Here is a 17636-nt window from a genome sequence, read left to right on the forward strand (position 1 = left end):
AATTCTGTTCAAGTTAAGGTAACTAGTTTTTCAATGTCGGCTTCTGTATAGCATGATTGGTGATTATGGCCCCATATGTTCTGCTGACAGTTATATGTGACTGCATTACTGTTTCAGATGTCCTCGACTGTGAAGATGAGAAAAGTTTTCTCGATGAGAAAGTGAAATGTTACAGTAATATTGCAGCTTGCCACCTGAATATTGGAAACTTAGAGGAAGCTTTTTCCTACTGCGACATTGTTTTGCAGCATCAGCCTCAGCATTGCAAAGCTTTATTCAGGAAGGGCAAGGTAGGCCTGGACTTGATATTAAATAAGTTATACAGATCTGATTAGTTATTGATTAAAATCTTTTTAGACTTTTTTTGGTATAATAATTGTAGAAATTGTTGTTTAGGTGCTTGAACTGCAAGAGAAGTATTTCCTCTCTATCAAATTTCTTCGAAAAGCTTCACAAGTGGAGCCTACAAATCAGGTGACTGATCTCAGAGATGCTTTAGTACTGCACAATACTCATCTTTTAACAGAAATTCTGATCACAGATCTTGTAGAAATGTGCTGCGCAGCCTAAATACACCTGTATTTGTGTTGTGCAGGATAGTTGACAGAAAGCAACCATGCCTCCTTTCTCATGTCGGTAGTTACCAAAATCTGTGATTTTTAAACGTCTAGCAGCAGAGTCAGCTACTTTGACAGCCCCTGGGCAAGAGTAAGCATCTTAGGTAAATATCAGGTTTGGATGCCAGAACGCAAGATGGGATGAGTGCCAGGGAGTATTTAAGGTAAGTGGGGATAGAGGGAGGTGGACCCAGTCCTGTTTTGGTGGAGGGAGGTGAGGGCCTGCATGTATGTCTTGCAAAATGGGAGGAATGGTGTTAACTCGGCTGAGAAAAGGGGGTGTCAAGTCTGGTGGGAAGATAGTGTCAGGCCCCAGAGAGAGCGAGAGGGTGTGGATTCGTGAGGTTTGAGAAGATTTGTAGCTTGGGTTGAGGTCAGTGACACGCATGAGAATTCCTAAAAGCATGGCATTCCAACTGGGACTCTATCAACAACACATCGAGTTAGACCCCATCTACCACCCCCTGAGAAAAAGAACTGGAAATGACTTCACCACAGGAAATGACGTCACCACATGAAATGACATCACCTGCCCAAAGAAACCCAAACATATAAATAGAAAGCAGGAATTATCAACAGTGCTTCGCCCGGAGGCCCACTGAAGATGTTACCTAGTAGCGTGACGAAACATCTGGAAATGAACCTTCCAGGTCAGCGAGCAAACCTACATCCAGAGGGTGGGGATGGTATAAAGTCTGAAGAGTTTCTGGATTCCATGGGTTGGAGGAGTGGGGGTTGTCAGGTCACCAGGATGACATCAGATGTCAGATTTCAGCAGAGAAAGTTGGTCCGATGGCAGTGTGGGTTGGAGCCAGGAGTGTTAGTGATCTTATGGTGTGAGATAGTTGGGAGGGATTGGGTAATTACTTCTTGGATCCTGGACTTTAAAGTCCTCATATTTGTCTGCCTTGGCGTTTGAGTCATGCATCAACTTTGCATACATCTACCATCATTAACCCTTGAGATTGCTAATGGCATTACTTCCGGCCCAAATTAAAACTGTAGTGCAGAAACATGGACAACACACCAGCTCGGGGCAGAATTTTAAACACCCCTCAATTAGGGAACCTGTTTACCAAAGTTAGAATCAGACAACTCAGTCACTACAGGCAGAATCACAGAGACATGGCCAGCATGGCAGAGATGTCAGGTATAGAGTCATGACTTACACACTTACCGTGAGTAATTTTATAGACATGGCACTCTCACCTAAGGTTAAAAGAGAATTTATTTGCTCAACAATTTAGAAACAATATTAATACAAGTTTTTTTTATTCATTCATGGGATGAGGGCAACGCTGTCTGGGCCAGCATTTATTGCCCAGAGGGCAGTTAAGAGTCAACCACATTGCTGTGGGTCTGGAGTCAAATGTAGGCCAGACCAGGCATGGATGGCAGATTGCTTCCCTAAAGGGCATTAGTGAACCAGATAGTTTTTCCAACAATCGAAAATGGATTCACAGTCATCATTAGACTCTTAATTCCAGTTTTTACTGAGTTCAAATGACACTATCTCCTGTCACCCACCTGGGTCCTCAGAACATTGCTCGGGTCTCTGGATTAACAGTTTAGTGATAATACCACTAGGCCATTGCCTTCCCTTGAAGTGAGCTTGTCCTTCAGCTTAATGATGGTAATGAGACAATGTCTATTTCCATAACTAGTGGCTGGCTCACATTGCAATTTTACACTCAGTAGCTCATTGAAGATTAACCCCTTTCTTTTAGTGAAGTGGTCTGAAGAGTAAATAACTGTGCTAGCACTTGCCCAGTCTGACTAAGTACTAATCTGTAAAAAAGAATTCTGTCTCAGTAAATTCATTGAATTTGATCTTGCATCTGTTTTGTACTCTGATAATTTTCAAAACCTTACAGTAAGAACATTACACTATATCAGCACATTACAATGACAGGAAGCATTGCTAAGCTGTATATCATGAAAGTCAATCCAACATTTTTATTGCTATTTTTTCCTGCAGGAAATTGAGAGGGAATTGAAGCTTGTTTTTGACAAATGGGCAGAAAAGTCTGAAGGTACCAGCAATGCTACAACAATGAATAGATGTCCACCATTCTTGGTAGGTTCAAACTTACTTTGCTAAATATTGTGAACAATATGGGTTGGTCATATATGATCCTGCTACCTGTTCATTTTAATGTTCTATTCATAACAGATCAACCTGCCAGCACAGAACAGCAAAACTTTACAGTAATCTCAGACAACTTACTTTAATGTGTTCCTTTCAAAAATTAAATTTTGGAGCAGCCTTGAAGCACCTTTAGTTTGTAGCTGATTATGCGGTACCTGACCTGGTGCCTAAAATGAATGGAATATTCCTTGCATTTATGAAGAATTTTTCACAACCACCAATCAATACAGCCAATGTACAGTTTATTAAATACGTTTGAAGTATAATCCCTGCTATGATGATCAGATCATCTGTTCTTACGATGTGGACTGTGCAACAAAAATATTGACCGACTTTTCTTTGAAGTCATGCCTGGGATTATTTAAATCCCCCTGGCAAGGTGGAGAGAGCCTCTGTTTAATATCCTATATGAAGGTCAAAACCTCTAACAGTGCAACCCCCTTTCAGTACTGCACTGGAATACCAGAGTTTTTTTTTTGTCTTGAGCCTGGGACTTAAATTCGTAATGTTTTGACATTGAGGTAAAATTTCTACCAACTGAGTCACAGCTCATTCCTGTGGCAAATTGTCCAATGCCCCAGTTTTAACATCCTTCTACTTGCTCAGCACAACAGGATTGAACATTCCAGAGGGCGAACGGAATGCTTTTTCTGACAATCACCCTCCTCAACATTTCCTGCTTCATCTTGCTTATTTTCTCCCAAAGTTGTATTGAACAATATCGAGGTTTGCCACAGAAATTCAATCTGTAGAAATCACCAGAAAAGGCACACGTAGAATAATTAATGTCTTGAATTATTTGCTTAATCTTCTAATTTTCTTGTAACATCAAGAATGACCGAATGTTACAAACTACTTTTTTCTTGTTGCTGTACCATTGTGACCACATCAATGAGATATTTTTCCCTCGCATCAACCTCATCTAATTTCGGCTTGGCCTTGATACCTTTACATTCCTTTTCCAGTAACTATTTAATTGCTCTGGAGGGTCAAATAAGGCCAAAGCTGTAATAATTTTGCTGTAATAATAACAGCAACACTATTAGCACTCTCCATTATTGTTGGGTACACTAGCAGCACCTTCTAGACATCAGGGAGAAAGCTAGCTAGAAATATCAGGACAGATCGTAAGAGTTAACAGAGTGAGCATTGGTCCTATCGAAAGTGAGACTGGACAATCAATAATGACAGATAAATGGTATTTTCCATTTTACTTCATGTCTTCATTACAGAAGTTGTAAGTATCATCCCAGAAGCAGCAATACATCAAGAAATGGAAGGGATGGAGGAACTCAGGAAAATCACAATCACTAGAGAAGTGGTATGTAATAAATTGAAGGAGCTGCGTGTTGACCAGTGCTTGGGTTCTAATGGATCTCATCTTAGCATCCTAAATTAAGTGGCTAGTGAGATAGTTGATGTATTGGTTTAATTTTCCAACACACCATTGATTTGGGGAAGATTGGAGACAGTAAAGAAAAACTGGTAGACAGGGTGGTGAAGAAGGTGTCTGGCACAATTGCCTTCATTGGCCAGTGCATTGCATATAGGAGTTGGGACATCATGTCGTGGCTATGCAGGACATTGGTGAGGCCTCTTTTAGAATCTGCATTCAATTCTGGTCTCCTGCTATAGGACAGAGGTTGTTAGACTTGAACTTGTGCAGAAAAGATTAACAAGGATGCTGCTAGGATTGGAGGGTTTGAGCCATGGGCAGACACCAAATAGGCTGGGGCATTTTTGCCTGAGGTGTCAGAAGCTGAGGGGTGACTTTGTAGAAGTTTATAAAATCATGAGAGGCATGGATAGGATGAATAGCCAAGGTCTCCTTCCCATGGAGGGGAGTCCAAAACCATAGGGCATAGATTTAAGCTGAGAGGAGGAAGATTTAAAGGGGGCCAGAGGGATAACTTTTCCTGCAGAGAGTGGTGTGTGTATGGAACAAGCTGCCAGAGAAGGTGGTGGAGGCAACATTTAAATGGCATCTGAATGGGCACATGAATAGAAAGGATTTGGGAATACGTTTCCTACTATAAAGTTATATTTTAATAAACTCCATTTCTAACAATAACTTGCATTTGAATAACACCTTCAATGTCCCAAGGCACTTAACAGGAACCTAATTAAACAAAAATGACCACTGTGCCAATATAGTGGTGGATAGGTTTAAGAAGTTCACTTAGGTAGCTAATTGCACTATTAAGGAAGCTTCCTTTGTATTTGGTTAATATTTATCCTTCTATCTCCAAGAATCAAATTTTCAGGTCCATATATTCTTCGTAAGTTGTGGAACTTGCCATGGGGCAGCATGGTGGCTCAGTGGTTAGCACTGCTGCCTCACTGCACCAGGGCCCTGGGTTCAATTCCAGCCTCAGGTGATAGTCTGTGTGGAGTTTGCACGTTCTCCCCATGTCTGCGTGGGTTTCCTCCGGGTGCTCCGGTTTCGTCCCACAATCCAAAGATGCTAAATTGCCCATAGTGTTAACTGCATTAGTCAGGGGTAAATATAGGGTAGGGAAATGGGTCTGGGTGGGTTACTCTTTGGACGGGCGATGTGGACTTGTTGGGCCGAAGGGCCTGTTTCCATACTGTAGAGAATCTAATCTAATCTAATCTAAAAATACTGGCAAATGGGAATAGATTAGTTTAGGATATCTGGTTGGTGCAGATGAGTTGGACTGAAGGATCTGTTTCCATGCTGTAAAACTCTGACTATATGACTATGTATAACTACAAACCAGTTAGCTTCACATCTATCATAAGAAAAATGTTAAATGCTATTATTAAAGAACCTAAAGTAAGGCAGTTGGCTAAGTTCAAGGTAATCAGGCAGAGCCCAATTTTGTGGTTTTATGAAAGGGTGCTTGCTTGACCAATATATTGGAGTTCTTTGAGGAAGTAACATAGATAAAGGGAAATGTTGGGATGTACATTCTTAGATTTCCAGAAAGTGCCACATCAAATGTTATTGCAGTAAATAAGAGCTTGTGGAGGAGGGGAAAGCATATTAGCATGGATAGATTAATGACTGGATAATGATAGGTTAGGTAAGTGGGCATGGACCTGGCAAATGGAGCATAATGTTGGAAAATGTGGAATTATCAATTTCAGAAGAATAAAAAAAGCATATTATCCAAATGGTCAAAGATTGCAGCGGGATCTTGGTGTTCAGTTGCATCTAACGCAAAAGATTAGTATGCAGACACAGCAAAGAAATTGGAAAATAAGATGTTATGATTTATCGAGGGGATTTCAATACAAAATTGTTTCTCTGAGAGTCCTAATTCTTTGGAACTTTCCTCTGAAAAGGAGGTGGAAACAAAGTTCTTGAATGTTTTTAATACAGGTCAATAGATTCTTGTTGAGCAAGTGGGTGAAAATTCTCCGGGATAGGTGGTAATTACAATCAGATCTGCCATGATGTTATTGAATGGCAGAGAAGTTTTAATTGTCTACTCCTGATCCTTGTTCAAAGTGCTGCTACTCCATGGAAGATTCTGTTGCAATCTTTGCTAGTTCATTCAGCACCGAAAGCACTGTAATGGTGTGAACATAGGTCACTTACCTATTATTTCAAAGCAAATGTGCACTGAAAACATTAGGGCTAATGTATTCAGGAATTCATGAGTTTCCAATGCACAATAAGTGATAATTACCACAAAACAACTTTTTGCCTTGAACATTTTTTTATAAACATGGAATTTCATTTCCTCAGAAGAAATTTGTTTTTTCAAAAATTTAAAGAAAAAAACGGAAATCTAATATCTCTTTTGCATAATCTGTTTACTGATTTTTCTCTGTCCCTCCACCCTACCTGTATGCCTTGGTGTACATAATTTAAATATAATTTATATTTCCAGCTTTTTACCCACTGATTTGTTCTGCATGTCTGTGAAGATACTTCAGTCTAACTGGCTGAATAATGTTGCCGTTGATTTTCCGATTCAGACAGCTCCTGGGTTGATGCTGCTTTAAAATGGATGGTTAGAGACAAAAAAAAACTGCAGATGCTGGAATCCAAAGTAGACAAGCAAGAGGCTGGAAGAACACAGCAAGCCAGGCAGCATCAGGAGGTGGAGAAGTCAATGTTTCAGCTGTAACCCTTCTCCAGGAGAAGAAAGGAGATATCAATTATCCTCTTCTGAAGCCCTTTAGTCATTGCAACAAATGTTTTTATTTCTTTTTAGCATGCAGCTATTAAATTTCAATAACTATGCAGTTTGCTAGAAAATGAAGGAGCTGATTATCAAGATTTTCTTGAATGAAACACAAAGGAATTTTAGTATCGTCTAATGCTGAATTTTTAAAAAAGTGACATCAAGTACACATAGGCATGAAATAAGCTTTTTAAACTGTCTGATTCAAACAGAGAATATAAAGGTTATGTAGTTAAACAGGTTTTGAGATTTTAGATTCTTAACCAGAGACTACAGTTGTTTACGGCTGACTTGTATCCTCAGCAGTTGTAGAATCTATAGATACTTTTGAATTCTTGATGAATGGTTGTTTTCCAAATGTTTATCTCTAGCGCTGTACTATGAAATGATGGGAGGAAGAGGCAGAATTCCACGTCTGTCACAAAATTACCTTTCTATAAATAAACTAAAGAACTGTGGGTGCTAAAGATCTGAAATAGCTGGAGTAACTCATCAGATCGAGCATCATCTATGGAGAGAAAGCAGGATTAATGTTTACAGCTCAGTTACCAGTCCTGAAGAAGGGTCCTGGACTTGAAATGTTAACTCTGTTTTCTCTTTACAGATACTGCCAGATCTGCTGAGTTTCTCAGCAAGTTATGTTCATCCTTCTTTCTATTCTGATCTACATTTTAACAACTGCTTTTGAGCAACATTATGTATTCTAAATTTAGATTCATTGTGTTTCCAAGCTATTTAACTAAGAGAGTCCCGATTTTTGAAATTAGCATACAGGTGTAAATTAGACAGAAGATGCAAATTTCTTCAAGCTGACTTCATGCCCTGGTTTCAGTTTTTTTTGATAAGAATGATAATGTCAAGGGAAACTGATTTGTTTAGTCAGTATCTGCTGATACTATCATTGCTTACAACTATGCATGCATGTTAATCTGAATAGTGTCATCCACAAAGGAACTGTGTGTATGCAAAAAAGAAGCACACTCTTGAAAGGGAGTTCAGCAGAAGGGAGAAGGAAGGCAGGCTGTGAGAAAAACAGGGGGTGGGGGTGGTGAGTGAGTATGACAGAGTGAGGAGACAGGAGTCCCTCTCTCTCTACCTCCTCTCTTCTCTCCCCTTTTTTTCTGCCTGTCCCCACCTCTCCCCCTCAATTGCAAAAGGAATTAGGCTATCATTAATGCTTAATGGAGGCTATGCTAAGGCATTTATTTCTTACTGCCATAGGCTGAAGATAGTAAAAGTGATACAGCAAAGAATCATTCAGAAACACAGGAAACGCCAGAAGATTGCCAAGAGATTTAAAGAGCTGCTGAATCTTTTGGAGACTGATTTAGGTACGTTTGATTGATTGAACTTCAAATAGCAAATATTGAGCTGGTTGCCAGACTGCTCAGAAAGGACAAGTACAATTTAATTAAAGATTTTATTTTGCAGGAGTTTGTGATCTGCAGCCTGAGCTCCAGGTGAGATACAAAGTTACAGTGAGGGGAATGTAGCACATATTGAGATAAGATGATTTTGTGTCAAATTCTCAAGTGGTAATATCCACAGCTAATGGCAGGAACAAATTGTAATTTCTTTTGGTTTTTCCAGAGTTTAATTTAGGATGCTAAACAATAATAATATGAATTGATAAGATTCTACAAGCAAGATAAAGAATAGCATTGATTTAAAATTATTTAATCTAGACTCATTAGAACTCAAGACAAAATTGTTCTCTGAGGAGTAATTCCATAAGCTCATCCAGCCAGTTGGCAACATACTCAAAGGAGCTGGAGATGTACTCACACTACAATATTGTTTTCATTTCAAAAGTATTTCCAATGTTTTGACTTCAATTGCTTTGTGGCAGAGAATTCAGAAGCTCTGTCAGTGAAGAAATTTCTCCTTATCTTCTGTCTTAAATGGCCAATTCTGTATCTGTAGACTGTGCCCTCTGGTTCTGGACTGCCCAGGTCAACAGGAATGTCCTTTTTTGCATTTATCCTGTCCAGTCCTCTTAGAATTTCATAGAACTTTGTTCATAGTCAGAGCATCTTTCCTCAGATAAGGAGACTAGAACTGCACTCAGCACTCCATGTGTGGTCTTACTAAAGGCCTGTACAGTTACAGCAACACATCACTGCTCCTGTAGTCAAATTCTCTTGCTATGATGGCCAACATAATTTGCCACCTTCACCGTCTGATATATCTGCATGTTTACTTCCAGCAGCTGGTGTACAAGGAAACTTGGATCTCATTGCACCTCCTCCTTTCCCAATCTGCTTCCAGTCAGATAATAATTCGCCTCTTTGCTTTTGTGACCAAAGTGGACAACTTCATATTTATCCATCATTGCATTTGCCTACTCAGTCAACTTGCCCAAAATCACACTGGAGCATCTCTGCACTTTCCTCACAGTTCACCACCACCACCCAGCTTTATGTCATATGCAAACTTGGACACATAACATTTAGTTCCCTCATCTAAATCATTGATATTTACTGTAAATAGCTGGCATCCATTAACTGATCCCTGCAGTACCCCACTAGTCACTGGCTGCCACTGAGAAAATTACCCATTTATTCCTACTCTTTGGTTCCGGTCTGCCAGCCAGTTCTACTATCTCTGTCAGTACACTTGCCCCAGTCCCAAACTCTTTAATTTTACAGAATAATTTCACATCAAATGCATTCTGAAATTCCAAGTAAACCACATCCACTGGTTTTCCCAGTCAGCTCTACCAGTTATAGTCTTAAAAATATTCAAGCATGACTTCCCTTTTTAAATCCATGCTGACTGTCTTCAATCCTATCATTATTTTCCAAAAATCTTTTATAATGGACTTGTAACATTTTCCATACTACAGTGGCTCAATGGTTAGCACTGCTGCCTCACAGTGCCAGCACTCAGGTTTGATTCCAACCTTGGGTGACTGCCTGTGTGGAGTTTGTACGTTGTCCCAGTGTCTGAGTGGGTTTCCTCTGGATGCTCCGGTTTCCTCCTATGGTCCAAAGATAGGCAGATCAGGTGGATTGGCCATGCTGAATTGCCCATAGTGACTGGGCTTGAGCAGGCTAGGTGGATTAACCAGAGGAAATGCAGGGTTGCAGGGATACAATGGGGGTGGGGGGGTGGTGGTGTCTGGGTCGGATGCTCTTCGGAGGGTTAGTGTAGACCCGATGGGCCAAATGACTGCTTCCACACGATAGGGATTCTATGATTCAATGTATAGCTAACTGGAGTATAATTGCCTGTTTTCTCCCTCCTTTTTTTAATATAGTGGGGTTACATCAGCTACTCTCCAATACATAGGAACTGTTGCAGTGTCCATAGAATCTTGAATGATGATCATGAATATTTTCACTATTTCAAGGCCATTTCCTTAAGTATTCTGGGATGTAGATCATCAACCCTGAGGATTTGCTGGCCTTTAGTTTCATCAATTTCCCCAACATTTTCACAGTCAGTTTGTATGTTCACTGCAAGCTAACTTTTGTGCTCTGAATTTCCTCCCCTAAGTAATGCTGCCCAATTTATCATGGCTCATAACATCATAGTTTCCTCTATTAAATTTCAGGTCTCCTAGTCTCAGAATCAACTCTACCACTCCCCATTTTAATGAAGAGTTCTATCATAATATGGTCATTCTTCCCCAAGGGGATACACACAGCTAAATCAGTTCTCATTATCCAATATCCTGTTTAGAATGGCCTGTTCTCTCATTAGTTCCTCATTGCATTGACACAGAAAACCATCTTGTACATTATCCAGGAGTTCCTCCTCTATAAGTATTGTTATTGATTTGGTTTGCCCAATCTATATGCAGTTTGAAGATGCACATAATTACAGCTGTAGTTCACAACTTCTTCAAGAACACTCTTAAGCCTGACACTACCGCTATCAAAAAAAGGACAATGGCAGCAGGTATGTGTAAATTGCAATGTTTCTAAGTTTTCCTCCAAGTTGCATACCATTTTGACTTGGAAATATTTCACAGTAACCTCATTGTTGCTGGGTCAACAATTTGGACCTCCCTACACAATAGAACTGTCAGTGTATCTACACCACACAGACTACCATGGTCCAAGAAGGCATCTCATGGACAATTAGATTGATTTTGGTGACCTGTCAGCAACATTTACTTTTTATGAACAAAAAGGATAGTCCTGCTGAGAAGAAATTTTGCACTGATGTCTTAAACCTGGGCTGTCTTAATCCCCTTTTGCAATTAATCTTAAAGGCTAGGTTAAAACTTCTCTCATAAAACTACATCATTAAAGTGAACAAAGAGAAGATGATTTATTCATAAAAACTGTAACGCCTTCAGTTTATGACCCCTCTGTATTGCATTCACATAAATATGAATGCAAAACTATTTCAATAGCTTTCTTTGCCATTTGTCTCTTTACGACTCACTTAATTTAGTTCTCATTAATTCAACAACAAATTCCGTTATTTTAAAGGAAAAGACTTGACCCCATCTTGTCCTGTTTGTAGCTACACCTATCAAGGAATCTGCTGTTGTGGTATGTTAGTGACTTTGCATGATGAACTATGAGGCTTGTACTGTTATAACTATTTACTTCATAGATAAATGGCAACTTGCCTCACTGTTACAACAGTGCACTGGACAGATATTGTATGTGCATCTAAATAGAGTCTTCACCGCAGCATGTGGTGGGCTTGCCACTATCAACCTCTTTGCAAGATCTACAGGGTCTGCTTGGTTTAGTTCGGAAGAGGAAAATCATTTGCAGGCTGAACTTGTAAAGGTTATTGTATGTTTATTACATGTTAGCAACTAGCTATAGGTTACATTAACATGATCATCTTTGAAAAGGTGTCTTTCAGGAGGACCTGGAAGTTGGGTCTAATTTCTTCAAGATCCCAAGTGTTCCCAAGCCCATATGATTATATTGTTGTGGGTGGCACTCCTCAGTATTAACCCTATCAAACACTTTCAGATCCATATAAAATATCTGTCACTATGTGTAGTTGGAAGGTGTGATATCCCCACATCAGTTGAAGATGATTTATCATTTGTATCCATATTTGCATTTATCTAACTTGGCTCTCATTAACTGAATGTCAGAATTCTTTCTTATATAACAACTATTTTTATACAATTCTATCTTGTTGGACTATATCCAATTATCCTGAACTTATACAACCCATGGTAAGAGCGGGAATTAGTTTAATTGATAATGAAATTTAAAAATTATATAAAGAACAATTGATATATCTTACAATATACTGAATCTATCTAAAGAATGATTTTGATCTTAAATGTTGCAAAAAATCTTAGAAAAATTTAGATATGCTTGTGGGGAAAGAATTAATTGACAGTTCAGCGTGTCACGGGTTTAATACTTAATAATATTACAAAATGATAAAATTCACTATTTTCCAAAATTTCAAATGAAAAGTCTTTGCCTCCAGTATTCTAGCCAACCTCCCACAGTCTTTGTGCTTTTTAAACAAGCTTAATATTCCCTTAACCATAAGGTCTGATTTCATATGGTTTTCTTTGATTTTATTTCAACTCTGGTGGTGTCCTATATAATAAATGCTCTTTAGACATTCAACTGAATTTCTCAATTTTCAAACAGAATTCAAAATAAAAATATAATTATTTGGCTAATAGAAAAAGTCAGTCCCTGAAAATTATTTTATTTAAGGGATTTAATTAAAGGCACCACAATTCCATATTTACTTGTCCAAAGATGTGTGGTTTAGGTGGATTTGACCATGCTAAATTGCCTATAGTGTTCAGGGATGTGCAGGCTAGATGGATTAACCATGTGAAATGTGGGGTTACAGGTATAGGGTAGGGAAGGGTGGGTCTGGCTGGGATGCTGTTTGGAGTGTTGGTGTGGACTTGATGGGCTGTATGGCCTGCTTCTCTGATTCTATACCAAACTTAATGGGCAGCTAAATTGGATTGGTATCCACAGTAAGTAGAAAAGTCCAAACAATATGTAACTGCTTATTTCAGTCTCTAACTTATACTGCCTCCCTCCAAGCAATTCAGTAACTGTTACAAACATTTTTCTCAACATATTTAGCACAAATAAGCCTATATTGTAAGTGTCAAGTCCAGACATTACAGTAATATGAATTAGATGTATCTGATTGAGGTCAACCCTATATTTAACTGTTATATTTAATTCTATTCATCTGCCTGAAACGTATCTTGAAACTCTCCCATCCTACAGCACTGCTGAGCTACATTCAACCTGCTCTGTTTAACCTCTACAAAGGAATATATAAAATAAATTGATGAAATTTAGTAATTTATTATTTAAAATGAGCACAAGATGGACTATGGTTTATTATGTTGAAGCGTAACTTTGTACCACAGATTTATTTCACATCGCCTAACAGAGGTAACTAATCCTTGAGGTATGAAAGCTATGTCTTGTTGTGCTGAGACCAATTATATTTCATTCGAAAATGTCAAGACAGATCAAATCAGTATGAATACAAGTGTATTAATAACTACATAGAAAATTATAAGCATATAAAACAGATTGCATTTGGATAAAATATTTTTGAACTTTGCTGCGCTCACCACATACTGTAGAAGCAGTTTGTAAGCATCAAATTAAGTCATGAACTGCTATTTTCTTTCTTGATTAACCATTCTGTAATTCTTTTTGCTCATATTCTCAGATGTATTCTGATGTGTACATTAGGAGATGCATCTATTTTCCTTGAAGGTATTATTGTGTCCAGACTGAGAAAACTAGAAATTCCTGTTTACACAATGCTTAAAATATTTGTGTGAAATGCCTGTCCACTCCTATAATTTAATTTTAACTTGTTCAATGCTCCAATTAAAACAATGGACAAAGGAATGTCTTACAAAATGCCCAGTCTGTCCACTGATGTTCTATTAACAACATCTAGCCTACAATCCATGAAGAAGTCAACTATTACGATGTTATTTAAATCCACTGACCTGAATCTACAACTGGAGTTAGTTGCTAGGTGAAACAACATTCTTTGATTGACTTGGATTTAAATCTTATCTTGTAGATCAGACATCTTGCTTCTGCACTCAGCATCTCATCAAGAGAAAGAAAGGAAGAGAGAGGGAAACAGAGAAGGGCACAGGCCTGAATAATTAATGTTATACACAATAGACTTTTATTTAATGAAGTGGAAATGTACTTGTTCCTGGTTAGTCTTATCTATAGCTGCATAATTGGTTCAGATATGTAGGGTCCTCAATGTAATTTCTTCATATCAATTAATTACAATTCCATGTCTTTTATTCAGTCATTTCTAAGTAACTCCATATGATTTGCTTAATTATCTATACAGTTCCTTGCAATTTATTAAGTCATCCCTATTGAATTGTGTCAAGTATCCAGTATTCTTTGTGCAGCATTTAGGCAAAGCCACTTAATGAACTGATGTTTTAAAAAATTATTTTCCTTTAATTCATACTCATACCAAATTCCTAAGAAACATTTGGTATATGTCTGTACAACCACGTTTCTTAACAAAGTCATGATTTATTTTATACATTAATTAGGTTAACTGATCCTGAAGACAATATCAATGTATGCATTTTATGTCAAATTGATGCAGTTCCTTTTCTGTAGAGAGCATGTTCATGATTGGTGTAAATATTTAAATATACCACAATGTTGAATTTAATAAAATATATTTGGAATTATTCCTAATGTGACTTAATGACTGAGAATTTTCTTCAAAATACACATCCATATGTTTTGAGGTAACTTTGAATAAGGACAATGTTACTAATGCTTCCTCATGTCTCCAAAATACACTGCAGCAACTCAATGAGTTCACTTAGATAGTAACTTAGCCTCCACAACCAATAAAGCAGGAGCAGAAATGTCATGGAAATGCAGGGCTTAATTTTGCCAGGACTTTGTTGAATTCTCAAACAGTTAGGTCATAAATTTGCTCATTGAGCTGGTAGATTTGTTCTTACATGTTCCATCACCATGCTAGGTAAGCCTCCAGTGAAGCATTTGTGTTCTGCCCTCCTTGTTATTTATCTGTCTGGATTTGTTGTGGCAGGTGAATTCGTTTACAGTTCTGTTTCTGAGAGTTTGGTAAATGGGGACTAAATCTATATGTTTGTTAATGGAGTTCCAGTTTGCATGCCAGGCCTCTAAGAATTCTCATGTGTATCTTTGTTTAGCCTGTCCCAGGATGGACGTATTGTCTCAGTTGAACTGGTGTCCCACATCGTCTGTGTGTATGGATACCAGTGATAGTTGGTCATGTCTTTTGGTAGCTATTTGGTGCTCATTTATCCTGGTGGCTAGCTTTCTGCCTGTCTGTCCAATGCTACAAGTCTTCTCCAAAATCTCAATCAACCATCAGTGTTTCTGGAACCTGGTCCCACTGGCTTAGCTTTATGTTTGATGCGTAATTAGTAGATATTCTGTGTTCAGAGTGTATCAAGGGGTTTCAGACAAACTACAGTGAATGTGTGAGGGTAGCACAAGACAAATGAGTATGGCATACCATAATGTATCTGCTGCTGTAGCTACCAGATCTATGTTCATTGTCTAATTAGGGGTTAGCATAGAGACGGAGGTGGAAGGGAGGAAAGAGGCAGTGATGGCTAGCAATCAGAATTCCCTAAGCAAAAAGAAGTCAGTGGTCCCACTGTGAAAGCATTGTGCTACTAATCTAAATGAGGAGAAAAAGACAGCCGCATAAGATGGAGGTGCAATATAGATGATGTGATGGGTCATCAATTCCTCTGCCTCACACTGTCTGTTGAATCTGTTGACAACAGAGGTGTATCCATTTGCAAGACTTTGCAGGCAGATAGCATGAGGGTTCAGGTTCAAAGTTAAATCGTCACATTTGCTTCATTAAACTCCGAGCTTCCATGATGCTCTGACTTTCTGTGAGTTGCAATCAAGTTGGAGGTCCAGTATACCTTTGACACAATTGCAGTCTATGGAAAAAAATCTTCTAATAATATTGATAATTGCCTTAGCTAACTGTTTGCCAGGATTGTGTGTGTTGTAGTCACCTGAGTGCCCTTTTCTCCAGTTAATGCCAAGGTGGTGGCAACACATTCAGGAGTTGGCTTGAGTTCTGCAATTCACTCCTGTGTTTTATAATCAATAGCATAAAGAATAAAAACAAGTGATAATGGTGAGTTTGTCAAAGATGATGGTTAGATCATTGAATTGCTGTATATTATATAAAAGTAATTAACACCATAAAGTATACAGAATAGATTTAAGAGGAAAATTATGCATCACAGAAGCAATCTTGAGTAATTGTATGCAGGGGGCTGGATTTTCAGGGTAGGTATAGCACAAAATTATCACACTATTCCTCATCAGAGTCCCATTTTTTTGCTGGAGGAGAGAGGATTTGGAAAGGCCACTTAATCACGTGATGGTTCCATTGCGAACTAATGGTCCACACCCTACACCACCAACTTGTGTGGCTTCCTGAGTCTAACCCATTTCTTGAGATGGTCTTCCAGTGGCAGATCAGCTAGTCTGGCTCTCCACAATTGCTTTGAAGCCCCCTAGTTGCACTCTCGTAGCCACCACAATCACAGCTGTAAACAGAGTTTCCCCTGTAATGGTGGCTAGACAGTTGTGTTGTGTATTTCTTTCATTTCTGACATGGCTCTTCAACACGAAAATGCTCCATTCCCTCTCTCCCTTATCTTTCAGGGGCCTCTTTAATTGGAAAATAGGCGTATCCTCTGGCCGCTAATTTGTCAATCCTGTAAAATGCAGTTCAAGATTGGTTTCTGATTATATGGAGTTCTGACGTCCGTTATAGCAAGCATGTTAGAACCATGTCAGTGCAGAAAAGAAGATAAAACATGCTAAAAATCCACATCATTATCGCAAGGTTAAAGAGAGCAATGAAAAGAAATCTAAGATAATTAAGAACTGAGACACTAAGAACAGTTCTGAAGAAATGTCACTGGACTCAACGTTAACTCTGTTTTCTCCCCACAGACCTAGAAATTTCTGTTTTTATTTTCGATTTCCAGCATCGGCTGCAGAAACTGCTATCGATCCGCTCCTAGACTTTGTGGGAGGGAACTGTCAATTCATGTGACAAAATCCTTTGCATCGTCATGCAATGATTGTTTTTTCGGTTGCGTCACTCTTTTTCAAATCCCTTCCTGATTTTAGAAAGAGGTTCCGTAATGCCTGTGACTGACGGGCACAGAAGAACAAAAACAATAATTATCAATGGACGCAGTAAATGGGTGCTGTCATTTGTCTTGTTTTATTAGTAGTATTATCTCGAGAATGTGCTGGCAAAAAAAAATTGAGAAGTGTGTCTGAGAAACTAGGTCTTTGAATGGCATCGTAGTCCTTTGGAGGGAAATGGGGTTTTTCTATGTTATTGGCATTGTGCAGATTTGCGTTTCTTTTACCCTCAAGAAAATTTGCTATGAATGAACTTACAGCAATTCTTAATGCACCAAAATATTGATTATACATTTAATCCATCATTCGTCACGATTCCAAATTACATTCAGCAAAACATTACTTATTTGAAATCTCTCCGAAACCACAAAAAACACAAAAGGATGCGATTTTCCAGCGTGGAAGCCCTTTCTGAGGGAACATTACACCCATTGTGCAGCCCAGCCTGAGGCCATTCGTCTTAATGTTTCATTTCTCCTCATTGCACTGTATGTTCTATATATTTGATTTTTAATCGAATTAATCTGCTTCAACAAAAAAGCGAAACTTC

The 17636-nt window shown here is 38.6% G+C and overlaps 1 protein-coding gene across 1 annotated transcript in view; it reads left to right on the forward strand.

Annotated features, from left to right (window-relative positions):
- LOC148145446 (peptidyl-prolyl cis-trans isomerase FKBP8-like) overlaps nucleotides 1-13689 on the forward strand; it is a 54308-nt gene extending 40619 nt beyond the window's left edge. The window contains exons 4-7 of the mRNA XM_088000283.1: nucleotides 118-290; nucleotides 397-474; nucleotides 2596-2694; nucleotides 13567-13689. Of these exons, the coding sequence (XP_087856409.1) occupies nucleotides 118-290; nucleotides 397-474; nucleotides 2596-2694; nucleotides 13567-13689 (473 nt within the window). The remainder of the gene's footprint in view (nucleotides 1-117; nucleotides 291-396; nucleotides 475-2595; nucleotides 2695-13566) is intronic.
- The last annotated feature ends 3947 nt before the right edge of the window (nucleotides 13690-17636 follow it).

This window comes from Chiloscyllium plagiosum, unplaced genomic scaffold (genome assembly GCF_037043375.1).
Source record: "Chiloscyllium plagiosum isolate Xiang-an unplaced genomic scaffold, Cpla_swu_hap1 HiC_scaffold_24, whole genome shotgun sequence".
NCBI classification, from domain to species: Eukaryota; Metazoa; Chordata; class Chondrichthyes; order Orectolobiformes; family Hemiscylliidae; genus Chiloscyllium; species Chiloscyllium plagiosum.